The sequence below is a fragment of the Fusarium verticillioides genome, chromosome 4 (assembly GCF_000149555.1).
Source record: "Fusarium verticillioides 7600 chromosome 4, whole genome shotgun sequence".
Taxonomy (NCBI): Eukaryota; Fungi; Ascomycota; class Sordariomycetes; order Hypocreales; family Nectriaceae; genus Fusarium; species Fusarium verticillioides.
This window is the reverse complement of record NC_031678.1, coordinates 2,350,754-2,375,272: the sequence shown is the minus strand read 5'-3', so window position 1 is coordinate 2,375,272 and position 24,519 is coordinate 2,350,754. Positions and strand designations below refer to the sequence as shown.

At 48.9% G+C, this 24,519-nt stretch overlaps 10 protein-coding genes across 14 annotated transcripts; 5 read left to right on the top strand and 5 right to left on the bottom strand.

The window, feature by feature from the left end:
• The first annotated feature begins 34 nt into the window (after window positions 1-34).
• On the top strand, window positions 35-1,781 carry FVEG_12156 (NADH-ubiquinone oxidoreductase 40 kDa subunit, mitochondrial). Its single transcript, XM_018901502.1, has 9 exons — window positions 35-237; window positions 300-313; window positions 367-429; window positions 496-590; window positions 647-738; window positions 791-932; window positions 986-1,144; window positions 1,193-1,528; window positions 1,579-1,781. Exons 1-9 carry the CDS (start codon window positions 110-112, stop codon window positions 1,675-1,677), a joined length of 1,128 nt encoding a protein of 375 aa, XP_018759998.1. The 5' UTR covers window positions 35-109; the 3' UTR covers window positions 1,678-1,781.
• A 308-nt stretch (window positions 1,782-2,089) lies between these two features.
• On the top strand, window positions 2,090-3,404 carry FVEG_12157 (hypothetical protein; the record flags this gene model as incomplete). The annotated part of the gene is made up of 6 exons (XM_018901503.1): window positions 2,090-2,115; window positions 2,205-2,427; window positions 2,644-2,760; window positions 2,838-2,952; window positions 3,012-3,083; window positions 3,187-3,404. 6 exons carry the CDS (start codon window positions 2,090-2,092, stop codon window positions 3,402-3,404), a joined length of 771 nt encoding a protein of 256 aa, XP_018759999.1.
• A 103-nt stretch (window positions 3,405-3,507) lies between these two features.
• On the bottom strand, window positions 3,508-6,380 carry FVEG_12158 (ubiquitin carboxyl-terminal hydrolase 22/27/51). 3 transcript variants are annotated; one of them, XM_018901504.1, is made up of 6 exons: window positions 5,589-6,380; window positions 5,303-5,536; window positions 5,137-5,247; window positions 4,221-4,999; window positions 3,916-4,149; window positions 3,508-3,865 (listed from the first exon to the last, which is right to left on the bottom strand). In XM_018901504.1, exons 1-6 carry the CDS (start codon window positions 5,662-5,664, stop codon window positions 3,764-3,766), a joined length of 1,536 nt encoding a protein of 511 aa, XP_018760000.1. In that variant the 5' UTR covers window positions 5,665-6,380; the 3' UTR covers window positions 3,508-3,763. The 3 variants fall into 3 exon arrangements, with proteins under 3 accessions (XP_018760000.1, XP_018760001.1, XP_018760002.1); XM_018901505.1 differs by having other exon boundaries at window positions 3,916-4,999; XM_018901506.1 differs by lacking the exon at window positions 3,508-3,865 and having other exon boundaries at window positions 3,869-4,999.
• Window positions 6,381-6,676: 296 nt separating this feature from the next.
• FVEG_12159 (hypothetical protein) lies at window positions 6,677-9,143 on the top strand. Its single transcript, XM_018901507.1, has one exon. The coding sequence runs from the start codon at window positions 7,016-7,018 to the stop codon at window positions 7,883-7,885; it is 870 nt and encodes a 289-aa protein (XP_018760003.1). The 5' UTR covers window positions 6,677-7,015; the 3' UTR covers window positions 7,886-9,143.
• A 1,465-nt stretch (window positions 9,144-10,608) lies between these two features.
• FVEG_12160 (hypothetical protein) lies at window positions 10,609-14,258 on the top strand. Its single transcript, XM_018901508.1, has 5 exons — window positions 10,609-11,426; window positions 11,480-12,123; window positions 12,178-12,483; window positions 12,546-12,929; window positions 12,979-14,258. Exons 1-5 carry the CDS (start codon window positions 11,177-11,179, stop codon window positions 13,138-13,140), a joined length of 1,746 nt encoding a protein of 581 aa, XP_018760004.1. The 5' UTR covers window positions 10,609-11,176; the 3' UTR covers window positions 13,141-14,258.
• Window positions 13,140-13,898, bottom strand: FVEG_12161 (hypothetical protein). The gene has a single exon (XM_018901509.1). It carries the CDS (start codon window positions 13,797-13,799, stop codon window positions 13,569-13,571), a length of 231 nt encoding a protein of 76 aa, XP_018760005.1. The 5' UTR covers window positions 13,800-13,898; the 3' UTR covers window positions 13,140-13,568.
• On the bottom strand, window positions 14,180-17,013 carry FVEG_12162 (DNA repair protein rhp54). The gene is made up of 2 exons (XM_018901510.1): window positions 16,856-17,013; window positions 14,180-16,802 (listed from the first exon to the last, which is right to left on the bottom strand). Exons 1-2 carry the CDS (start codon window positions 16,864-16,866, stop codon window positions 14,396-14,398), a joined length of 2,418 nt encoding a protein of 805 aa, XP_018760006.1. The 5' UTR covers window positions 16,867-17,013; the 3' UTR covers window positions 14,180-14,395.
• Window positions 17,014-17,096: 83 nt separating this feature from the next.
• Window positions 17,097-19,127, top strand: FVEG_12163 (hypothetical protein). 2 transcript variants are annotated; one of them, XM_018901511.1, is made up of 2 exons: window positions 17,097-17,321; window positions 17,406-19,127. In XM_018901511.1, the coding sequence occupies exon 2, from the start codon at window positions 17,751-17,753 to the stop codon at window positions 18,735-18,737; it is 987 nt and encodes a 328-aa protein (XP_018760007.1). In that variant the 5' UTR covers window positions 17,097-17,321; window positions 17,406-17,750; the 3' UTR covers window positions 18,738-19,127. The 2 variants fall into 2 exon arrangements, with proteins under 2 accessions (XP_018760007.1, XP_018760008.1); XM_018901512.1 differs by having other exon boundaries at window positions 17,107-17,351; window positions 17,406-18,985.
• FVEG_12164 (hypothetical protein) lies at window positions 18,792-21,308 on the bottom strand. Of its 2 annotated transcripts, none has more exons than XM_018901513.1 (2): window positions 19,328-21,308; window positions 18,792-19,277 (listed from the first exon to the last, which is right to left on the bottom strand). In XM_018901513.1, the coding sequence occupies exon 1, from the start codon at window positions 20,727-20,729 to the stop codon at window positions 19,461-19,463; it is 1,269 nt and encodes a 422-aa protein (XP_018760009.1). In that variant the 5' UTR covers window positions 20,730-21,308; the 3' UTR covers window positions 18,792-19,277; window positions 19,328-19,460. The 2 variants fall into 2 exon arrangements, with proteins under 2 accessions (XP_018760009.1, XP_018760010.1); XM_018901514.1 differs by having other exon boundaries at window positions 19,030-20,939; window positions 21,001-21,233.
• A 1,543-nt stretch (window positions 21,309-22,851) lies between these two features.
• Window positions 22,852-24,270, bottom strand: FVEG_12165 (hypothetical protein). Its single transcript, XM_018901515.1, has 3 exons — window positions 24,139-24,270; window positions 23,916-24,062; window positions 22,852-23,849 (listed from the first exon to the last, which is right to left on the bottom strand). The coding sequence occupies exons 1-3, from the start codon at window positions 24,243-24,245 to the stop codon at window positions 23,090-23,092; spliced, it is 1,014 nt and encodes a 337-aa protein (XP_018760011.1). The 5' UTR covers window positions 24,246-24,270; the 3' UTR covers window positions 22,852-23,089.
• Between the last annotated feature and the right edge of the window lie 249 nt (window positions 24,271-24,519).

Genomic DNA, 24,519 nt, shown 5'->3' with positions numbered 1-24,519 from the left:
CTCTAACTTGGCTAGCATCACCAAACACTGCTATCGAGACGACGAGACGTTCAACGGCCAATTGCGAGGCACAGCAGCGTTTTGTCACGCAATCTGTATATTCGCAACAATGGCTTCGCCTCTATTTGCTGCGCGGGCGGCCCGCAAGGCTGCCTTCAATATCGCCGGCAAGCGATACCTATCCGATATTTCCATTACTCGAACTGGCAAGCCTATCATGCGTGTTGAGGGAGGCCGGTAAGCTCAACCACGGCCCATTAACACTATTCGGATCTCCTCTAATGCTATCTCGCTTCTAGTTCATCCCTCGGAGGTACCATAATCGAGCTACGATGACCACGAACAACACTGACGAGAGGAAACCAGGCCATACTGTTACCGTATTTGGCGCAACCGGCCAACTAGGGCGATACATTGTCAACCGACTGGGTGAGCCGACCTGAACCAGGATTGGATACTAGAAATGGGCAATTGGAATACTGATTCTGGCATTAGCCCGTCAGGGATGCACTGTCGTTATTCCCTACCGCGAGGAGATGTCCAAGCGTCATCTTAAGGTCACTGGAGATCTTGGCCGTGTTGTCTTCATTGTACGCCTCAACTCGTCCTGATATACTCAGGAACCTTTCAGTAACCCTCTTACTAGGAGCACGACCTTCGAAACACCCCTTCGATCGAGGCGAGCGTCCGACATTCCGATGCCGTTTTCAACTTGATTGGCCGCGACTATCCTACCAAGTATGTCTATGATACAGACCAATGGATAGGATGGGAACTAAATGACTATCAGGAACTTCTCTTTGGAGGATGTGCACGTTGAGGGAACTGAGCGAATTGTCGAGGCTGTTTGCAAATACGATGTCGACCGATATATCCACGTTTCCTCCCACAGTGCCAACTCTCAGTCCGTCTCCGAGTTCTACCGAACAAAGGTTTGTGGATCATCGGCTTGGTCAATGGAGGGAAATGCTAACAAACGACTCAGGGTCGAGCTGAGGAGGTTGCCCGACAACTTTTCCCTGAGACCACTATTGTCCGACCTGCGCCCATCTTTGGTTTCGAGGACAACCTGCTGCTGAAGCTTGCTGGTGTCACCAACCTCTTCACTTCCAACAACATGCAGGAGAAGTTCTACCCCGTCCACGTAGGTTTTTGTCAGAGTGCTTAGGGCTAGCGTTACTAACCGCCACAGTCTATCGACGTTGGTGCTGCTCTTGAGAAGATCTTCTATGACGACACAACTGCTGGCCAGACTTTTGAGCTTTACGGACCCAAGAAGTACAGCATGGAGGAGATTTCCGTAATGGTTGACAAGGAGATTTACAAGCAGCGACGACACATCAACGTGCCCAAGGCCATCCTTAAGCCTGTTGCTGAGATCCTAAACAAGTTCCTCTGGTGGCATACTTTGTCAGCCGATGAGGTTGAGCGTGAGTACCTGGATCAGGTCATTGACCCTGAGGCCAAGACCTTTAAGGATCTTGGTATTGAGCCTGGTGACATTATCAACTTCACCTACCACTACCTGGTAAGTGCCCCTATCATGGTCGTGAAAGTCACAGACTGATACCTCTTTAGCAAGGATTCCGAAGTCAAAACTTCTACGATCTCCCCCCTGCGACAGAGAAGGAGAAGAGGGAAGAGAAGAAGTACATCCATGTCTTGGATGAGCTGTAAAGAAAATGAATTTAAATGTTTTGCTTATTGCGAATGCTGGAAAGGCGGCTGGTGATTCACGGCTGAGCGGACAAGTCGACAATAGTCCGTGTATATAGGACCGCACAGACTAGAGAGTATGCGAGTTCGAACAATTGTACAGGTTTTCTTTGGGTTGAGATGATTGATATCAGATATTACGAAGGTTGAGAGAATCGAATCAGTCCACAGGTGGCTACCCTGTAGCTAGCTAGCTATCCATCATCGCATATGCAGCTCTTTGATAGGTAGCGAGAGTCTAGACCGTCGAGGAAGCAGTGGTAGGCAGTAAAAAGGACCCCGCCAAAACCCTCACACAAAACCTTCTATCGCATCTCATTGAAGCGACCGCATAGCAGAACCGAAAAAGATACGTTTTGACGACAACATTCCGATGTCTTTTGATGATGAAGAGCCCATGTAAGAGATAATAGTCTACGAAACATCCATGTCACCCCAAGTTACGGGCAGGGCCAGTTTACTGACTTTGGCTGGTCTGGTCTCTTCAGAAGCCTCTCGAGTCACGCCTTGGCCGCGCTGGCCGAGTTCCACGCCGAAAAGGACGCTCATGAAAAGACATTTGAGAAGCTGAGGACCGGCGCCGCTCCGAGAGCCGGAGCCGGACTCGGCGTCGTCGAGCCGGAGGACGAGGACCCTGTCGCGGAGGATGCGGACGATCAACCGCTGAGCATGGCGGCCTTCACAGAGGATTGGAACGAATCGCAGTTTTGGGTACGTAAAATTCCTCTCGTCCAGTTGTCTTGCGCCTTTTGGCTCCGGCGGTGGAGATAGATGGCATCGCGATCGGCTTCTGGGATAGAGTCTCTGCCTTTGCCTGTCTGAAGTTGGGTATCCATTACGTACTGGGCTGGTCTTGGCACTACAACAACTTCATGATATTGACATCACGAAAAGAAAATGCATACTAACATGGACCTGACGATCTAGTTTCTCGACGAAACAGCCTTTGCTCTGGCCGATCAGCTCCTCGATGGCGCATCGTCAAGCTCGACCATTGGTGTAGTCTCGACACCGAGTGTTTTTATTGCCCTCAAGAACCGTCTTGTAAGATCAACCCTGACTTTTGTCATGCCCAGGGCTTGATATGTAATTAGAACCCAGAAACTGACTGGGACGCACAGAGATTCTGGCCTATTCAAGACCGACCTAAGCTGGTCTTGTTCGAACATGACCATCGTTTCAGCGTCTTTCCTGAGTTTGTCTTCTATGACTTCCAGCGACCTCTCCAACTTCCAGGTATGTCCGCTTTGCTAGTTGAAAACTGCCTTTGGCATATGCTGATATTATTGCCTCAGCTCATCTGAAGGGCAGTTTGGATAGTGTTATAATTGACCCTCCATTCTTCAGCAATGACTGCCAGACAAAGTGTAAGTAATGCTCACAGTCGTCCTGGCCACTATCCATAGAATGTTACCCCATCCCGCATCACGATCTGCACCCTCCAAATTAAGTACTAACATATCACACTAGTTGCCCTAACAGGCCGCTGGCTCGTCAAGCCAAAGTCGCCTCGTGTGATTGTCTGCACGGGGGAACGAATGGCTACCATTGTTGACAAGCTCTACCGTTCTCTTGGAGTCTATGCAACAACCTTCGAGCCGGCTCACGCGGGTTTAAGTAACCACTATTACTGTTACGCCAATTTCGAGAGTTCAACCTGGGACTGGCGATCTGATGAATCAGATTAGAGAAGCTGAACGGGAGATGCGAGGCCTTGGGAGATAGCATCCACTACTGGAACCGTCTCAAGTTCAGGCCTTGGAAGAATACACGAGACCGGGAAACGTGTCACATCGTACAATGACTTATGGATCATCTGGGGATATGACAAACCCAGTGAAGCTCGTCACAGATAGAGAAAAAGATACATCTGAAGAAACCATGTACCGCCCTACTCAGTAGGGTGCCACGGCATTACTAAACTACATATGTGCGCGGAGCAGTGCTCCATACTGCGCTCAGCCTGCAGCTGATGTATGGATCCAGCCGACTTACTGTTCATGATCATCAACGCCTTTCTGGCTCTCCTCATCTAGACCCCGATCGCCTAGGCCAGTGAGCGAATGATGTAGAAAAGGAGATAGGCCTGCGCCCCAAGGACGTCAGACAAGTTCGCCAACTCGACTTTGTGATCATTAAACTTGAACCACTGAAGAGACATGTCAGCTTTGAGAAAGTGTCATAAGGAATGAAATTTACCTGGTCGCCGACCCGACAATATGATGTATAATGGCCAGTGTCGATCTCACCCACATGAACCACAACACTAAGGAGGTCATAGGTGCATGATCGCTCCAGCTCAAGGCTCTCTCGACTCTCGTGGTTGCGAACACGGTTGGTATACGGTAACATGTTGAGCTGAAGAGGGAATTTGACTTCATTGTCGACTTTTGACGCGGCACGATCGTGGCGGCCATGTCTGTACTCAAAGCGCTGCGAAGAAAAGAGTTAACTCGGCGGACCAACACCAACACCGACACTCACAAGCCACCGACTACACTCACCTTAAGCTGTATCGACAGAACGTTTGGCAGCCGCTTAATGCTGGTATGTCGTTTGGCTTGTTGAGTCCCGTTGCAGTTGTTGCACCGATACTCGCACTTGTCATACTTGATGTATTCTTCGTCTAAGCAATCCTGCAAGGTTAGAGAGGGCTTCTTCTGACCAGTCCTCTTGCTCTTCTTCTGGACAACATTTTCGAGACCTAGACTTAGATCAAGGAACGACTGGATGGAATTACTCTGGCCTGAGCAATTCTGGCATGTCGTCGTAGTCTGCATCTTGCCGTAGAATGTCTGATGCATGATACAATTGCAGCTATGTTCGCTGCCGATTTCCGGCTTCTTGCCATCACCGTTCCGTTCATGAAGCTCTTCAGCTAAGAACTGGAAGAACTCATGAGCGTCTTGTTCTTTGGTGGTAACAAGATTCTCGAATGCCTTCTTCTCGGAGATCCAGAAACCTGACAAGATATTGGCAGCAGTATAACCGTTGGTGTTCTCTAGGGCGTAAAAGTCTTGGAACATGTCGTCCATTGCACAGCTCAGGCAGTGAGAGACCTGGCAATCATTGCTCTGGTGACCATCGCTTAGGTAAAAGTTCCTGAGTAATGGGTTGTGCAAGAAGCTTTGGAGAACAACGTTCTGATAGCAGGTCGCACCAGCGTTGTAGATGCCGCGCAGGCCGTTTGCACGACAGGAGGCGGTTGTAGTATTGTTAGTAATATACCGAGGGTCATCCTTCATAGAGTCTGAGAAGAGCTCATTGTGCTTTCTCTTGCGACCTGGTCAACAGTTAATTTCAGGCGGCAGAAAACTATCCACGAGCGACGCAGCAGTCAAAGACACAGCCATTCGTTTTCATTCTGTATCGCGTATGGACGAGCCTTGACTAGATGCATCTCCGCGCACAACCGCTTACCAGAAAAAGAGCCAGTCCCTATCTTTCTCACTCGAAGCTCCTCGAGAGTCGGGTCCCAGACAAAATCGTCGCACATCTGACAGTACAGGCAACCGCTCCGAGAGTCAACATCTGCGCCAGGGTTAGCAAAGCAGGCAGCAGAAAGGAGGAGCACAAGGTTACTAACAGAAGCGGTGTTGTTTCTTGGTTCCATGTTTCAACCGATCTTCCTCGGACACGGTCATGGGACATTGTAGGCAGAGGTAGTTCGAGGTAAGGGTTGTAACGGGTCGGCCCTCTTGTGTTGAGGTTTGGGGGACGATGGGGGTCGCATCGAAGATGTTACGGAGGATCAACTTGTAGTGCGTGATCGAGCTGTTCATGACCTCTTGGTTCTTGCTGAGAAGGAGTTGTACATGCTCTAGGGACAATTAGACAATGATACAAAGGGACAGAACAGTGGGTGGCCATACCACAGCCGAACATTGGCGATCCGGGGACCGGAGACTTCACTTGATGTTCTAGTGAGCGGGTGTCGTCGTCAGACATGTGAGGAATCAAGCCTTCGCGGCTAGAGTTTTGCTACAGCAATAAAAGCTCGTGATAGACGGATGAAGCTGGTTGATGTGGCTGGTAAAAGAGAGCTCGATTCGTGATCCGGCGGATGTGGCTAAGAGTTACTGTACGGATGGTACACTCGAAACCCCACGTATAAAGACAGGCTTGCTTATTCTTTTATTCTTGATCGGTTCGTTGTACGTTCGCTCGCTCGTATATTTATTCGTTCCTTTGCCTGGCGGGTGATGCGATGGTGTACAAGGCTGAAGGATGCACGCGAGGCACAGAGTTGCATGAATATGCAGTGCAACCAACAAACAGCAAGCCGAAAGTCGGACAATTGGTGGCCAGCCTCAAATATCAAAGATTAATGAACTGTAAGAGGGGAATGAGCGTCGAGGGGTGGCCGCTAAGGAAATAAACAATAGAGATGAAAGGATCAAACTCTGTTGTTGCGCCTATTGATTGTTCTTTCAATTAATAGAATAGATTAAGTAAGTGCATGCATGCGTGCGTGCGCGCATGGTTGGGTTGGATGGAAATAGAAGCGCAGGAGTAGGTGGTATTGGAAGCCACCGTCACTCACTGTAAGGTAAGGTAAGGTACTGTAATTAGGAGAGATTACAACAGGTGCAGACTCCCTAAAACTTAGTGTGCCAGGTACCTTATGGTGTAAGATTGGCGGGTAGATACATCATCAAGTCATGGAGGCGCTCACTGAAAATTATACCCATGTCATGCAGGGCGATAGGATAACGATAGCCTACGTTAGTACCTAACCCAGCCTGGCACTAGTCTCACCAGCTGAACCTCGTATTAACCGCGCGACCACGGCGCGTCTAACAGGCACGTTGACTGATAATGTTGTAGTTGATAGTCACTTGAGAACACTTTATCTCTGTATCTGAAATCTCTATCATAGCTACTTATATAAATGCAGTATCAAACAATAGTATGCCTAAAATTTATGATGTGCAAAGTGATGCCTACTACTCTCTCCCTCTGTCACGTCAATATGTATGCACTTAGAAGAGGAGTACCGTTCGTGCCGAGGTCTATTCATTCTCTATTGAATAGGTAAGCAGTTTAGATTGCCGGATGACGACAGCCAGCTCCCTCTCTACCTCTTGTAGATCAATATTCTCTTCCTATTTCTGTCATCTTTCGTCCTTGATCTACGCCAGACATCTCTCAACTTTGAGCTTATTTGGCTACAGTAGCAACGGGGCTCACAGTCTCCACTGTCTACCGAACTCCCGCCCGGTCCGACTTTTCGGCATCCCGGCTCCGGACGCCTCCCGATCAGCACCTTGAATATTACATTACCAACAACTGGAGCACCATGGCAACTCAACTCATTGCTCTGCCAGCTGTAGAGCGTGTCAGTCCTACAGTCATCCGCATTCTGGGCGGCAATCCGGGCAAATTCACTCTTCAAGGCACAAACACATATCTTCTCGGTACAGGTCGTCGCCGGCTTCTCATTGACACTGGCGAGGGCCGTAACGCCTGGATCTCGTCAATCCGCGAGACTTTACAGCAGGAGAATGCGACTATAGATACCGCGCTGATCACGCACTGGCATCATGATCATACTGGTGGTATCAAAGATCTCTTGAGCATCTCACCACAGACGAGGATCTTCAAGCACACTCCGGAGGAAGGGCAGCATGGAATCAAGCACGGGCAGCGCTTCCAAGTCGACGGCGCTACGTTGACAGCAGCGTATACGCCAGGACACACAAAGGATCATATGGTGTTCGTTCTCGAGGAAGAGGACGCAATGTTCACAGCCGACAACGTCCTCGGTCAAGGGACTGCGGTATTTGAGGACATGATCACGTATCTACGAAGCCTAGAAGAGATGAGACCTCTGTTCAAAGGCCGAGCATACCCTGGACATGGGCCGGTGATTGAAAATGGACCAGCAAAGATTGCTGAGTACATCGCACATCGAAAACAACGGGAGGATCAGGTCATTCAGACGTTGAAAACGGGGCCTGGCGAAGTGGAAACTCAAGAATCTGCATTGTGGTCGGCATGGACGGCGACAGATTTGGTCGAGGTGATTTACAAAGAAGTGCCTCAGAATCTGCACCCAGCAGCTCGCGGTGGTGTTTTGCAGATACTGGGAAAGCTGGAGAGCGAAGGTCGCGTAGCTCATGATGGTGACGAATGGAAGCTGCTGGTAGATGGGCGGGCGTCTCTATGAGTTTGGGCTACAGTGAGTGGATAATGGATAGACCATATTGAGTCAGTGGTGTATTTCCGAATTGCCGTGATAACGTGGGTAGTTATTCATCACTCATTACCCGAAAGGCCATTGTGAGGAACCGTGTTTGCTCGGGAATACGGACTTTCAAACAACATGGACTGGACTGGGCTGGGTTAAGTTTGTGGCATGATTTGGGCATGCCAAGAGCTGAGTTTTGTAGCAAGTTTGTACGGTAAACTTGGTAGCGAGATGAGGCAGGGCCTTCGGCAGCGTCGGATCATTCACATCATCCAAGTCTTGATGTGATATGGCCGGACCTAGAGGCTAGAGGATGGGGATTTACTACTGACTTGGTTGGTGGGGATCGCCAACTGGGTTCTGATTTTGGGAATACACCCCTGTCCGCTAACGCAGCCACTCTATCAAACAAACCCACGGCATTGGCCATGTTCTCAACAACTGAAATTGCTGCTGATGGTGAAGTGTAAGCAGATCAGGCCTCTTGATGCTGTAATGCTACTGTACATAGACTACAGCTTCACTTCGGCCGATTACGGAGACTGGCTGCAATGCAACGTCGTCACATCAGATCCCAAGCTCCCCATGCAAGTATAGTTCAAGAGCTACCCAACTGTCTTTTGAGACTGCAACATTAAACCCGTCGTTTACGGATAGAGTTACATGTGTTTCATGCAGTCACAAACGGTCCAATTTTGTCCGAATATCATACGACAGATCGCAAAAAGCAAGAGCTCGCTGATACATGATTAACCGTTGATTATTAGGTACCTTACCTTACAGCCTCGGTGCTCAAACTGCGGAGTGTTCGGAGTCAATTCTGGCGTATAGCATGTGTACAAACATGCGGTTACCTGAAAAACGGAGACGAGTTAACCACGAGTTACCGTGCTTGGCGAGATCATTGTATTCACTCTTAATTGCTGGCTCGGGTTGTAACCCAAGACAGCTGACTCTTTTGGGTGTAATACATACGATGAATGCAAGTCAGCACCGTAGATAGACACGAAAACTAAGCGGGCGGTGAACCAGCAAATCGTGAACGACCCGATAATTCTGTCCTAGATTGGAATCGAAATCAAACGAGTTGTGTATTATAAAACGAAGCAATTTGTCAGCGGAGGGGGGGCATCTAGGGTAATCTGATATCATGGCGGTACTCATAGCCGTTCAACTTGAGCAAATATTCCTTCTCATGACCCTTGTATTTTACGCCCGGCCTCAGGCCCTTCCCTGCTCATGGGCATGATTATGTGATGCCTTGTGACCATTTTGACAGCTCAAGGTTGGTGGATTGTGACCCTGTTTAATGGAATGCGTCTCTGTCCGTCTTTCTATTTGGCCGGCATCATCGGGCCCACGGAGACGGAGATAATGATAAAGCCTGCAAATGCCGCCAGGTAGGTAGTCTGGTGCTCAGACCTACAGTTACAGTTACATTTCTTGATCTTGATCAGAGATCCGTGATTGCCAAGACATTTCGGTATGAATCATCCGTAGTCATCGATGTCCATAAGGGAAGTTTACGTGAAAAGTTCCCGCTCGGTTAGCACAGACTAACTATCAAGTAAGTGCATGTGAGTTAAACGCACGCATGGCGTATAGAGCGTAGTAACTGCGTGCGGTCGTTGTGTTATATGTAGTATACTTTCTTTGTCAGCCTTAAACGAATATTTGACCACACTAGACGTCATATCCAGCCTTATCGTTTACACTGCACAGACGCAAAAACTTTGTAAGTCAAGAGCTGATGAGAAAGTGTGCGGAATTGTCGGCGTAGTTGGGTTGAAGTTGTGTGGAGATGCTGGACCGGGATTAAAGGTACCGTAGGTACCTAATAAACACGCTAGGTACCTACCTAGGTACATAACACATCAAAGAGGTTGAAGCCCGCTGTATCCAATGAATGACGCTGTAGCGCTACTTTACAGCGGGATGAGGTAACTAGCGCCAAAGCTGCCGGCATTAAAGCTCTTTATGATGCATGATAATGCCTGTAAAGACGAAAGCTCTCATGTGGATTTCGGCATTTTGCTTGATACCAACCAGTCCGTGCTTTGATGTCGGTGATGGTGATGGAGGGCCTAAGCAAGTCAGTTTTGAGTAATCATAGAGGACAAGCCACAGTTAGTACGTGTAGAGCTTATGACTGAATATTCGTAATTCACTTGTAAGCCAGTGGAATGAGTGAGTGGCTGACTGCCCCGTTTATCGGATCTGAGTCGTGGTACTGTTACCAAATGTGGTGAAGGGTTGCGATGCTTGCATTGCAGGAGGTTACAGAACAGCACACACACGCACAAGTTCTCGTGACCAGTGACTAAGATCTCTATACTCGGTGAGAATAGGAATGGAAGAGGAGGATCCATCCATCCATCCACGCATGGCCCGTGATATCCACTTGATCTCCGCCGAAATGCCTTGACATTCTTCGAGAAGATGCCTTTTCCAAAGTTTCCGTGCCGATCGATCGATCACGCTGACCATGAACGGGCTAAAAACGTAACTATTCGGAACCAATAGATCCTCAAGGTAAGTACAGTACAGTGCAGTGCAGTACAGTACAGTACAGTACAGTACAGTACAGTACAGCACATGGGCCCCGCGGACCACGTTTAGCATGGCCTGTCCTGATGATCTAGGAAGTGCATGTAATGTACATAATGTACAGTGACCTCTACGATGCTGCAGTGGTGGGTGTACTGAAGCTGTAGTTACCTACTCCGTAGATGGCACCCCCCCACCGGCCGGCCCCATTTTGAGGATCCCCCACTATCCATCCATCCAACAAATGCTTACCGCATTTGTCTTTTATCTATCTTTTTTTATACCCTGTTGTGTTGTGTTTTCCTTATTCAGAGGTAAAGGTACAACTTCCCATGATGAAGCAATTCGGAAGCTTCGGATGGTCAACTGCTGCGTATCCTCTCTTGGCTCTCGTCGCTTTGTCTCCGACTGACCAAGTGATTTCAATGCCTCAGCTGATGACCTGTTTTCGGCCGCTCGGGCCCGATAGTAACAATACAAGATCTCGGGTTTGTTTTAAAACAATGCCATGTCATGATTTCTTGAAACGCTCTTCGTTTTGACGTCTACTTGATCGCATGATTATACATGTCCTCCTAATTGTGTCTTTCTGGCTGTAAACAAGTATAATTACTGCTTGCGATCTCTTCTCATCCAGTCGCATTGTCTTGTCTTGTCTTGTTTCATTGCATCTATTGTTTCCTTCTGCAGACAAATCCTTCTGGACGTACGTACGCTGCCAACATGATTTATACGAATATGATATCGCGCGCATCTGGCGCATTGCTCTTAGCGCTTCTACCTGTGGTAATTGCGCATGGTGGTGGTGAAAGTATGGACATGGACATGGGAATGCATGGCAGCAACACAACGACACAACCGCCCGACGGCGACGACTATCCCGACACATACTTTGCGCATACTGAACATACTGGAGTCATATACACACATATTGCATTAATGGTTCTTTCTTGGGTATTTATCCTACCAATTGGTAAGTTTTCATGGTGTTGAGCTTTATGCGCCGACTAACACCACCAACCCCAGCCGTCATGTTCTCACTGGCAAACTCTCGCTTTACACTACCGGCGCAGTTTGCTTTCCTAGCTACAAATGCTCTTGGAGTTTTGGTCGGCGTGATATATAATGCGCAGACCCCAGACTTGTACCCAAACAATGCGCACCACAAGATTGGCTGGATTGTGACCTGGGTCGTTTGCGCCCAGGTCCTTGTAAGTGCCGTGGGCTGTATCGCGGGAGCTCTAAGGGGTAAAGGGAAGACGCCGAGTAACGAGACACACGCTTTTCTACCTGTCGCGGCGCAAGAGGCCGACTACCCTTCACACAATGGCTACCACAATGACAGCCCCTACCGAATGTCCAACGACAGTGGACGAGGAACCGAACCAAACACACCCTCGCTCCGAAGCGACTCGGCATCCACGCTCAATGGCATGGAGTCGCCTGCCAACAACCCCAGGAAAGAGTACGAGGACGATGATGGCGACCTGGAGGAATTATCACTTGCCTCTCCTGAACCTCAGGGAACCTTTGCTCGCCACGCCTCTAAGATCGCTGCTTCGCGAGTATGGAAGTATTTGAATTTCGGCCGCTGCATAGTCGATCGTATTATCCTTCCCTTCGGCTTCATTGCGCTTGCGACTGGTGTTGTCACCTTTGGTCGTTTCTTTGTAAGTTACTAGTAGACACCTTGGCTGCGACACTTGACTAACAAATCTTCTTAGGAGGGAGGCGGAATTTTCAATGGATTGGCGCATTGGATCAAGGGTGGTGTTTTCTTCTGGCTAGGTATCTTCACCCTCGGCCGCTGGACTGGCAGCTTTGGAGAGCTTGGCTGGGCATGGAATGTTCGACCAAGACAGGACTTCCAGAAGTGGCGCCCTTCTGCTGAGTTTGTCGAGAGCTTCTTGATCTTCTTCTATGGCGCTACCAATATCTTCATGGAGCACCTCGGCGGTTGGGGTGGTGACTGGACCGCCCAGGACATGGAGCACATCTCCATCACAGTTCTGTTCATTGGAGGGGGCTTGGTAAGTCCTTCGATCTGCCACAGTCGATCATTCCCATTACAAAAACTGACTTGTTTCTTTAGTGTGGTATGCTCATCGAGTCGACAAGTATTCGCCATCTTCTCAACACAACCGTGGACGATGTTCAGCCCAAGAGCCCTTACACGGTCGAAGAAGCAAACGAACCTGAAGCACCCGACACATACGAGTTCTCGCTCAACCCCATACCGGCTTTGGTCATCATGCTGCTTGGACTCATGATGAGCTCCCACACACAGCATACCATGATGTCCAGCATGGTTCATAAGCAATGGGGTGAACTCCTTCTAGGGGCTTCACTTGCTCGAGGTTTGACATACCTCATAATGTACCTGAAGCCACCCAAGTCCATTCTCCCATCACGACCCCCCACGGAACTCTTGGCTGCTTTCGGTTTGATCGCTGGAGGTATCATCTTCATGGCTAGTGTATGTCGAGAGCCCCTGGAAAAAGAGCCAAAACGCTAACTTGAAGTAGAGTACTGATACTGTCGACGGAATGATCCACTACAAGCTCGACGCCATGTTCATGTACACTGTCACCATGGGTCTGGTCGCTCTCCTGATGGCTTGGGTCGTTATCGTCCTCGCCATCAAGGGTTGGGCTGTCCGACTCGAACGACGCTGCAATTCGAATTAGACCGTGCATATGAACATACTGATGAAGGAATGACATTGCCGTGATTCGGCCCAGGAGGAAGACAAGCGTATATATAGATTGATTTTATTGCGCGCTTGATGTAGTGCAGACTCTGCTTTGAGATACCCTTATGCAATAACGGCTGCTAAATGACATAATTCCTCAATCTGACTTTTCCCCGTTTTGCTGGTTTGACAACATGCTCTGACGCATTGGAGTGTAGTGTCAAGGGTTCTTGGTACCAATAAAACAGCTTCCGATCTGCGAAGACAAACGCCATCCTTGTGATTTGGCATGCCTTTGTCTTGTGGGAAGTGGTGAAGAGTGACTCTCACGAGTTCACTTAATGCAAGGGAGCGGATTTGAAAAGCTGTCGTGCGTTCAGGGCAGTAGACCGAAATGATCTGGACTGGGTATATACAGCCTGCTCATGCATCCCCGTCCTTGGTCTTTGGTGTAGCAACCACTCTCTTCTGGTCCCCAGGAGAGAAAAGTACCGCACCCTGTTGTAGAGCGTGAACAAGGAAAGGAATAGAATCGGCCTTGAAGTCCTCTGCGTTGCGAACTTTGTCAAGGTCCTCTGAGAGCTCTTGTGTTGCGCGTTGAAGGTAGTAGGAGGTAAACTCCGGAGAGGACTGACTGGCAGGCTTGGAAGACATTTCGATGTGTTTGATAAAAAGAAAACAGAACTATTTGGTTTGGCGAAGGTAGTCCCAGCAATGTTGACTGCTGGGTTTGTGACTCTCAAAAGGTTCACGTTCACCTTGGGCGGAAAGACTAACTAAAACTTCAGCTAGCAAAATTCTTGACAGTGCGAAGAATATACACTTTGTCATGAGCACTGTATCCACCTCTCATGACTTCAACAGGATAGAAGCCATGATACGGAGTAAATCGAAGCATACAGATAGATTTCCCAGTTCTCCCAGTGAATCGAATACAATGACTCGAGGTGAATATAGGGCTTGGTAAAATAGGGTGATACGTTGTTAACTTGTGGTATGGTTGATGGATTTCACAACGCAATATATGGAACAAATTGGTGCAAAACCCACTGTGCTCTGGGACACTTGTAGTATTTTATATTCTATCAGTATTTTGACCTATAATATCGCTCTACAATGAAGCCTGTCTACCTAAACAGGTCTGGGATGAAACTCCGTAAAACAGATCATGACCTTCCAATACCGCTAATCCACAAGAACGCCCCGAATGCCTCGTGAACATGAATTATTAAAGACACGCAGCTGATTACTTAGTGAGAAATGTACTGGAACACAGCAGAAACCTCGGACTCTCCACATTCTTGCCTCAAGAGCAAGTCCTGAATTGGCTTCAGTCCTTCGTTGACAAAATGATTCCATGTGCTGGTGTCACCATACAGCATGGCCGGCGCCTTGATATACTGCTTGCCATCAGGCTTACACCGCTTGCACTTGAACGTCTCATGAGTGTCGCTCTTGGTATCTGGCCGGTACTGGAAAAGCTCACGGAGACTGTCGAGCGAGAAATGTCGTTCAACATCTTCCGCCGAGTCCACAACGCAAGAAGATAAACTCTGTTTGTGAGACTGGCGCTGGAAAATCTTCTCCTCAATAGTGCCCGTTGCGATGAAGCGGTACACGAAGCAGTCCTTCTTTTGTCCATCGCGCCACACTCGAGCAAGCGCCTGTTGATCAGCAGCCGGGTTCCAATCGGGGTCGAATAGCACCAGGCGGTTCGCGCCAATCAGGTTGATACCACATCCACCAGCCTTGCTGCTCAGTAGAAAGACGAATTCGTCACCTTCAGGGTCGTTGAACCGATCAACAAGCTTCTGACGCTTGTTGACGTTCATGGTTCCGTCGAGTCTCAAACAACCATACTGACGAGAGCGGCACATTCGTTCAAAAAGATCCAGTGTTGAAGTATAGTTGCTAATCAACACAATCTTGTCGTTTGTATCTTGGCGGATGCGAGCCAGCATGCGATCCAACACTGCCATTTTGCCAGAATACCATGACTTGATCTCGCGATCTCGACCACGGGATTCCTTGGGCACATAGTCGTCTGGGAAGCACTGCTCTGAGCCCGGCAGATCGTCCGCCATGTTCAAAAGATCAGGATGGTTGCAGAGCTTCTTGAGAATGTTGATGGCTTTCAGGGGCTGACTTCCCTTGCCTCTCAGGAGAGCCTGAATGTCAGGACTCTTGATGAAGTAGTTGTAGAGGTCAAACTGGAAGGGTGCAAGATTACAGAACACAACGTGCTCGTACTTGACAGGCAGGTACTTGGAAAGGATGTCGTTTGTACGACGGATCAGGAACTTGTTGACAACATTAAGCAATGCCGCAGTGCTCTCATCGCCCTTCTTTCGATCTTCCTCTGACGCATCAGCATCTCGACCACGGAGGATTGGAATCTCGTAGCGTTTGCGAAACTCCAGTCGTGTGCCGAGCAGATCGGGATTTGCAAAACTTGTGAGCGAGAAATACTCCGTCAGATCGTTCTGGATAGGTGTGCCTGTGAGAATGACACGCCGCGAAACATTAAGACTGTTGAGAGCGTTGAAGGTATTGCTGTCGCTATTCTTGAGACGATGTCCCTCATCACAGAAAAGCAGGCCAATCTTTGTGTGCTTCAGCTCCTCCACGTTCAGTCGTAGAGTTTCGTAGGAAACAATGATGACTGGCCTGGTAACGGCCCGTCCGCTAGCAATTGCCCACTGTCGAAGCTGGCGCGTCAGTTCTTCTTTAGACGCCTTTCCATCGATGGCGAATGGGTTGATGGCATTAGGACCAAGCCACTTCACCAACTCGTTTGCCCAATTCTTGACCAAACTGGCAGGACAGACAACGATTGCTTTCTGAATTGTCGGCTTCCCAGCATCGGGGGATTGCTTGAGTAGTGTCCACATGAGAGAGATGCACTGAAGAGTCTTTCCGAGACCCATTTCGTCGGCCATAATGCAGCCATTGGCCTTCTCATCAATCAGACCAGTAACACATCGATACATAAATTTGACACCTTCAACCTGATGGGGACGAAGGATCTTGGCCAGCTTCGGGTCAATGACGACTGGAACGCGAGGGTGTTCGCCGTCCACCTTCTTCTTGATTCCGAGAATCTCAGCAAGACTCTTGTGTACGAGTGGAGCATCAAGTTTCCCGTTAGCAGCTTCTGTCTTGGCGGGCTCAAGTGCCTTGGGGACATCTTTTGGTTTGTCGTCGACAGTCGGGTCATGAAGGACAATTGCGAATTCGCCACTAGGGTCATGTAGGGGCTTCGCAATGAAGACTGCACCTTGCCGCAGACCCAGTGTAGGAGGGGCACGATTGGGGTTGTATGCAGCGCTGTCCTTGTTCTTCAATGGCACGGAAAAGGCCTTGCGGAAAACGAGACCTTTATCTTTGGCCTGGAAAACGGGGAAACGGTTGATATCTCGAGTGGCAAGCGCAAGCCTTTCGTCGTTGGAGTATGGCTTATCACTATCTGCTTCACCGTCGGCACCACCATAATCAACCTTTCTTCGCTTGCGAGAAGGTCGATTAACAGCCGGACTTCTTCCAGCGACACCAGGACATTTGAATGGTTTGTGAAGACGGTCAATCGAAGAGGGCGTTGGCATCCGCTTGCCTAGAGTTTTGTCCTTGCCAGCGAGTGGCGTCGCGACGAGAGGGGATCTAAACTGATTATTAGAGCTTGCAACAACGCGCCAAAGTGTCCTGGCACTCACGCTGCTCCCATCTTGAATCTTTTCTCGTTTCAGAGACTTGTCGAGCAATTGTTCCAAGTATGAAAGACTTCTTGCCACCCCAGCGAGAATCAATGGAGGGTAAATACATAGGCAAGCGCGATGTCAGTGAATCGACGCGACAGCAGGCAGAAACACGCTATCACGTGAATCGCCACTAGCTCCCAGTTACTGACCGTAGGCTCTATCATCCCCGGCAAAGACCCCGAAACCACCGAAAACTCAGACTCGAAAACTTAAAAGCCTCCCCTAGCTTATTAGGTAACATTGGACCCATCGGGAATCGGTCCAAGAACCAAGTTTGTCGTTCGGTTCATGATGGGACCGGAACGACTGGCAAGGAATATATCTTCTCATTTTCTCCTCTTCCCTTTATACGTACAACTCACTCGGTCAAAACCCAGCCAAAGATGATAGCTGAAAGCCCAATTGCTGCAACATCGTCAGGGTAGGTCACCGCTGATCATCTGCTTTCTCAGTACATATCTATGCGGCTCTGAAAGACCCTGGATCACTAACACATGCCTTGAAGCGTCAATCTCTCCAACTCCGATCAAAGCCGATCGGCTGGTGGAGATCCTTTCGCCGACCATCAATCATCTGGGCCGACCCCTCTTCAAGTAGCAATTGCTCGACATCGCACTGGAATTTTGACTGCAACTGTTGCTGGACACTTTGCGCATTGGCAATATCTTACGCGGTTTCGTCGAATTAATGTCCAGGCTACTGCGAATCGCGCTCCTCTTGCACGGCTCGGCTTGGCCTGGGGCCTCGTATACCTCGGCGTCTTGAGCACTATCACTGTGGCTCAGCGCAAAGTGTCAAGGAATACTGATCATCTTCTCTCCTCTATAGTGTCTACAAAAATTGTCTCATAATGTCGGCTGATTTCTGGGCTGGCTATCTCAGTGGTGCTGTTGGAATTATCATCGGAAATCCTCTTGATGTGATCAAAGTTCGACTTCAAGCACAACATACCAGTCCAGTGACGAACCCGCCTGCTTGTTCGATCCCTACAGGAACAACAACAGCGGCTTCGGCCATCAACCAGAGTGCATCTTTCAGCACGCGGTACCTCGGATCATACGCCTCCCTAGTGACCGGAACTGCAGCTCCAATTCTCGGCTATGGTGCACTGAACGCCTTGCTCTTTGTTTCTTACAATCGAACCGAGGCGGCATTGAATAGCGTCTTCTCAACATCTGGAAACTTGTGGAATACTTGGCTTGCTGGCGCGGTGGGCGGTCTTGCAACCTGGGTCGTTAGTACTCCCACCGAACTGATCAAGTGCAGGGCGCAGCTGGCATCCTCTCCAATCTCAAGCTGGGCTATCACTAAGGATATCTGGAAAAACGGAGGTGTCCGAGGTCTTTACTTTGGCGGAACTGTGACTGCCATCCGGGATAGTGTTGGCTATGGGTTTTACTTCTGGTCTTACGAGCTGACTACCCGTTGGCTGGCCGCGGAACAGGGCGAGGAAACCTCTTTGCAACACGAGGCCGCCAAGGTTCTCCTCTGCGGAGGACTAGCTGGAGTCGCAACTTGGGCGAGCATATTTCCACTCGATGTCATCAAGACTAGAGTTCAGGCTCAGACCCTTGGCGGACAGGCAGAAACAACACCACTTCTGCAACCAAACGTAGCATCGCAAACCAAACGAGCTGGCGCAATACAGGTCGCACGTGAGGCGTACCGGGAGGGAGGCTCTCGTGTTTTCTTTAGAGGGTTGACTATCTGCAGCGTACGAGCTTTCATAGTGAATGCTGTTCAGTGGGCGGTTTACGAATGGGTCATGCTCGAACTCGGACATGGACGGAAGAAGACAGTGACCAACGAGCCCAGGGTAGACATGATCCAAACATGATGCATGAGGTCTACAATGGCGTCCGGGTTACCTGCTATAGTTGAGCAAATAGGTTTCTGCTTAAATCTAAGTTACATTAATTCTCTAGGATGGATAAAATAAACAAGGAAAAGCTGCTATTAAAAGATCTAATAAGAGCTTTACCTAATCCACTTTATACATAGTGGTTGCATACTAGGCCACTTACCTCAAAGGTTTACCCGCCAATGTTCTTTCTGTTTCCTATGATAGCCCTCAACTCAATCAATCTTTAATTCGCTTCGATGATTTATATCCATTGGTCCCACTTCAAGGCCCAGAATCAGTTACTTCATTTATGTTGTCAGCTTCAAATAGGTTACTACACAATAACGATTAGACGAGAGCTATTACATCAGAACTGGACAACGGTTTCCGTCATTTAAACGGTCAATTAAGTCCCTTCCTTGCACCCGAATCCAAGAGGTATCTGAAAGACGTCTTCAAACTCTTTGTTAACGCCATCCTATAAACGTTCACCCGAGACATCTTCTGGATGCCTAAAAACATATGACATGGTGACTCTCGTTCATTAGACCTGAGTATCCTCTGGGGTGAGGCTCTTGGCTCACAAATCAATAACTATTTCGCCGTAACGGAGAACCATGCGTGTTCCTCATTAAACCATCGTGGGGCTGTCATAAGTCAATGCATAGGGTACTTGTCATACTTCCCAGCAGTGATAGAGGTTGCGTCCAGGTGAATCTATATGTGAAGTTCATCTGATCTCGTGGTCAAAGACCGCCGTAATCCCCCACAACTCGACAGCGGACTCGGATAATCGCTCAAAGGCGACACAATATCTGCAAGGCTCGATCGAGGCGATATAGGCTGAAATGAAGTATTCGGAGAAACAAACGATGCGAGTTGCTCTTCCTGGAGAGATAGATGCCGTTGTCGGTTACGCTGATATCGTTGCTGCTCCTGTTCGCGGCGACTCTGTTGTAGCTGATGCTGATATTTAAGATCTTGCTGTTGTTGCTCTTCTTCGCGGGAGACAGCCCATCCTACCGAGCTTTGTTGATGGTCTGGGTGAAAGCTGGACCTTGGAACAGCTGTAGGCACCATGACTGTTGTGCCATCGAGATGGACGAGACGTGGTCCCTGATACCACCATTGGTCTTCAAACCCGTTATCCACTGTCATCAGTGCTGAAGCCAATGATTGTATGTCTTTGGCTTTGCCTCGCGCCCGGTCGTCCACTTGCGCAGGCTGGACGTATCGTGATGGCTCTCCTGGGAACTCGGGTCCCCATGTTGCTCGGAGGCTGGCCTCACGCGAACGATTGCGGTTCTCTCCCCCTTCGTTGCTGTCGTCATCTCCATTGTTGTCATTGAATCCCATCGGGAAATTCCAGCCGTCCCATGGCATGTCGCTCTCTCCAAGTCGGAACTGATTCGGCGTTGCAGGCAAAGCCTTCCAAACATGGGGCTCGCCTCCTGAATTGTGGGAGGTCACATCCCAGGGACTGCTGTTTAAAGGTGGGGGCGCAGAGCTTCCACGTTCATGAGAACTTCTTTCCGCGGATCTCGAGCTTAGTCGTAGCTCCTCGGGATGAGCCTCTCGCTGCTGTTGTTGCGATGGGGCAGCTGGTGCATAATACTCTCTGATGTGGTGTGCTTGTTGTGCTTGTTGGGGACGATATGGAAGATATGTCGGTTCATGGGCCATGCCAACCAACACTGGATCTCTGTTGTAGATATTGGGAGGCATGTCACTGATGGTGTGAGTGAACTGTTGCTGTGGTTGGGTCTGTGGTTGCTGGGCTTGGGTTGCCATTTGTTGGTGAGCAACCTGGTAGTGTGCAGGAGCGTTGAGATAGTTGGTATTTGTTGGAGGTAGTTGGCGAGGGAATTGGCTGGCTCGGTCGCGCATGCTCTTTGATACATAAGTAATGTGTCGGTCCTTGGACATGATTTTGGGCAGCTGAACACCCATTTCCAGATGAACGTAAATGCCTGGTTGTTCCCCCATGATGGCAACTGGTGGGAGATGGCCGCTGCAAGACAGGTACTGTTCGTAACGTTACGTCGAACTAGCAACAGATTCACCAGGGGGTAATGTGATGGATCGAATGCAGTGGATTCAGAAAGATTTGGTGGGCGAAATCCTTAGTGGTGAGAGAGTGACTCGATGGCAGGCGTCAGATCATAAGAATTGTGCTGTAACAAACGCGATGACCGGCTTGGGTGGACAACAGTCAGTGGTGCTTTGATAATCTGGCAAGAGAGAGAGAGAGAGAGACAGAAGTCGTAAAGATGTGTGAGATGGACGGATGGATAAGTATATGGATATGGAGTTGCTCGCTCCAGTAGGAGGCTTAGAACACTTCTCCGTCTTTAGCGTGCCCGGTCAGAAAAAGACCGAGGTCCCTTAATCTGAGGTGAGGTAAGGAACAAAAGAGGCGAAGCCCTTGTGTCGTTGGGAGTGATACAGCGCAGCCCAGGCTGCTGTATAGTGAATGTGCAGCTTGTCAAGGGATAGAGTGATAGATTCAGCTTCAGAGGTCCAAGTTAGTAGTAGAATGCCTGGTTAGGCCCAAGCTGGTCCTTGATTGCCACCTGACCTGGCCTGACGCTCTGGTGAGCTGAGCTGAAAGATGGCTAACCATGGCCGCTTCTAGCTATCGGCCGCCGTCACGTCTGATACGGGGCCCGCACGGCGCCTGTGGAGGAAGCTAAGGATCCAAGGATGTCGTGGGAGAAGGATGATGAGGATCTGTTTCTTGGCGTTTGTCAAGACAGAACATCGATGCACTGACGTATGCACTAATTAGTTATTGTGGCCCTTTAGATGTTCAAGCTCAGCACATGAAGAATCATGACACAGGAATAGTGAGGCCAAAGACGAACAATTCGTGTCAGACAAAAAAACGAGGTCAACTCAGCTGAGGTCCCGGGACAAACAAACCGTGTACAAGATGTTGCCCGAAACGAGCTGTTAGCACTCACTAAGCCTAGCGGATTCGCTTCTCATTTGCACCAGAGGCCAAGGGCCCCCCGCAATCCCACGCTAAAAACTGATTGAGGCTTGCAAAGGTGACCGCAAGGTGTGGCGAAGGTAGGTATTGGAATACAATCCCAAAATGAGCCCGTCCTCGTTAGAACGGGTTTATTTTTGGCTCATCTAAACCTACTTAGCCAAATCGATATGCGAAAAAAGTAAATTGCAACTCCGGATATAAAGCCTTTGACGGCTTTTGCAGCATCAACAACATTGAAATAGGCTTGCGGAGCCTTTTGGATGACAGAATCAGGATCGCCAGGATCAACGGACAGGGTCGACCAAACCCACACACTCTATATGCACCAGGTCGGGTCCTTTCTAGAAACATTCTTGGAAACCCCCTGTAACCACTGACCGCATCGACACCTGAACCTCACTCGCAATCAAAACATCACATCACCGGTGATATGTGAAAACTGACACATGCTGCAACATAGACAGACTGAAAGTTGCAAAAACAAACATATACGTATAGTATGTGTGCACTTTCTATTCTGCCCAGCCAACTTTATCGAATTTACAATTCTGGGGTTGAGAAGGCTGTGTTCCCCCTTTCCGATCCTTCGTCGATGAAGGATCACATGGATTGTCTCAATTAGATAAAACCGCCGAATGGGCCATTTCATCATTCCTTCTCGTCAATTTGCCTTGATCTGATTCGCTCGCCCGCATCAAATACCAATTCAGATGCGCCCAAGGTATAGCTTGAGGATTATGGGCATAGATACTTGATCCATTTTGCAATTTGCGTCGGCATTGAGCTCATTTACTAGAGCAACAACCCAAACATCATGACCGGACCTGCGATTTTGTTTTGGTTCTTCAACATTGCTGTCGTATCGTTGTCCCGATCTAGGTAGGTATGCATTGTTTCGGTGTTCAGGGATGTACTAATGTTGTGTCAATTCAATCTTAACCACAGTGCCTGCTCTTACGGCAATACACATTGCTGAAGCTCACAGGATGAGCATTTGGTGAAACAAGTGGTCTATTCTTCCTACATATCAACCAATGATTGTCTCTCAGCTCTTCCTTGGCCTGTTCACATGAAAAGCGCTGATTAGGTACCCAGTATTTGCTGAGCATCCTGTCTGAGGGAAGAAATAAAACTCGGGACCTTAAGCCTAAGTGACAAAAAGATTTAGGTAACATAATACAAATTTAGGATGAGTTCAGGATAACTTTTGAGGAATTCATTTTGTTATCCTAAATTTAGGTCTCGTGTTTTCTTGCTCCCTAAGGCCTGTCAACCATCCTGAATCCCACTCAGAAATCTTCTAATGCAATAAGACCACCTGTATCCCCCAAAGCAGCTCTAGAGAAACCCACTAAACAGTCTCAGTCTTGACTCCCGCAGTATTAGTCGAGTCTGTTGGCCGCCCATGGCCCGTTTCCCAGAACTTGTCAGTTTGCCGGCCACGGCCAGTTACCAACCCCTGGATATCGAAAGGATCGATAAGGGTCTGCCAAAACTTCCTCGGGTCCTTGTATCCAGGGCCCTCAATCTCCGTAACGCCGTCTGGTGAGAGGTAGATCTTGTTGTTTTTGGGAAGGTATCGTCGGGGATGCCGTGCGTTGAACATGACAAGGTTGCAAAGCATAAGAGCTGCCTCAAACACATAGAAGAACCACTCGTATCTCACGACAGGACTGATTGTTGCTGGGTCGAAGCCTGGACCGTACCTTAATTCTGCAACACTGAAGTATTCCACAATGCGATATATGGTTCGGGCAAGAATAAGGGTCATGCTGATATACAAAGTCCATAGTGGCTTGTTGAGCCGCTCGTTCGTGATACCAGCGACAACACATCGACGGTGGAACGTAACAGCCAGCGCAATGAACAGCATTGCCACGACAACCTGTAAGAGCAACGAGGTCTTGATCAGAGCGTGGCCTATCTCAATCTCGCTGTCGGTCAACGATTGATTCGCTGAGTATGAAGCACCCCAGCCATTGAGAGCCTCAACGATGCCTGAAATAAACCCAAAGGTTGTTAGGACACGCCCAGGGTGGATGGGTGAGTTGTACGGGACGTAGTACAGGATTCGGCCGAGAATACGATAGTTCTGAAATTCCAGTAGCGGTCTACAGATGGTATTGGATGATCAGCATGCTACACCACGATCAAGCCTCGAGTACTCGGTAACCTACGGTGCTGCATAAGTGATACAGACACTTGCAATGAAAATATCGAGATTCTCATAATGAAAAGCTCCATATACCCGAAGTGCGAAGCCCGTAGTAAAGAGAAGAGAGCAGAATGAGAACAGAGGTGTCAGCTTCCAACACTTATACAGTCTGCAAAACATGGTCAGTTACTATGAGCCTCAGAGCTCTTCCATACTTTCTATGCTGGATTGGGCTGGAGTCTCACATGCACTGCCGTACGTGGAAGCATCCTGTGCAACAGAAAGCGAGGCAGAAGAAGATGGCGGCACCCTTATTAGGGGCATAGAACCAGTAGCTCCCGTCAACTGACATGTGGTCAGTTTCCAGCGACTTCAATGGTTGTCAAGGATGAAATGGGGTGCCCTACCATATTTCCCGTTAGACATGATGTTTGTCTTTGTAATAAGCGCCTCCCAAAGTGGTTTTCTTCACATCTAGACTCTACAATCTCAAAACAAAGAGAAATACTTCGACTTATATACTCAGCCATGACGACAGGATCAATAACAAGGCCACTGTCATCTTCACGAGTCCATATGTCATTTCATTGCAGCTTCGCCCGATACCATCACTCTTCAGCCCTGTG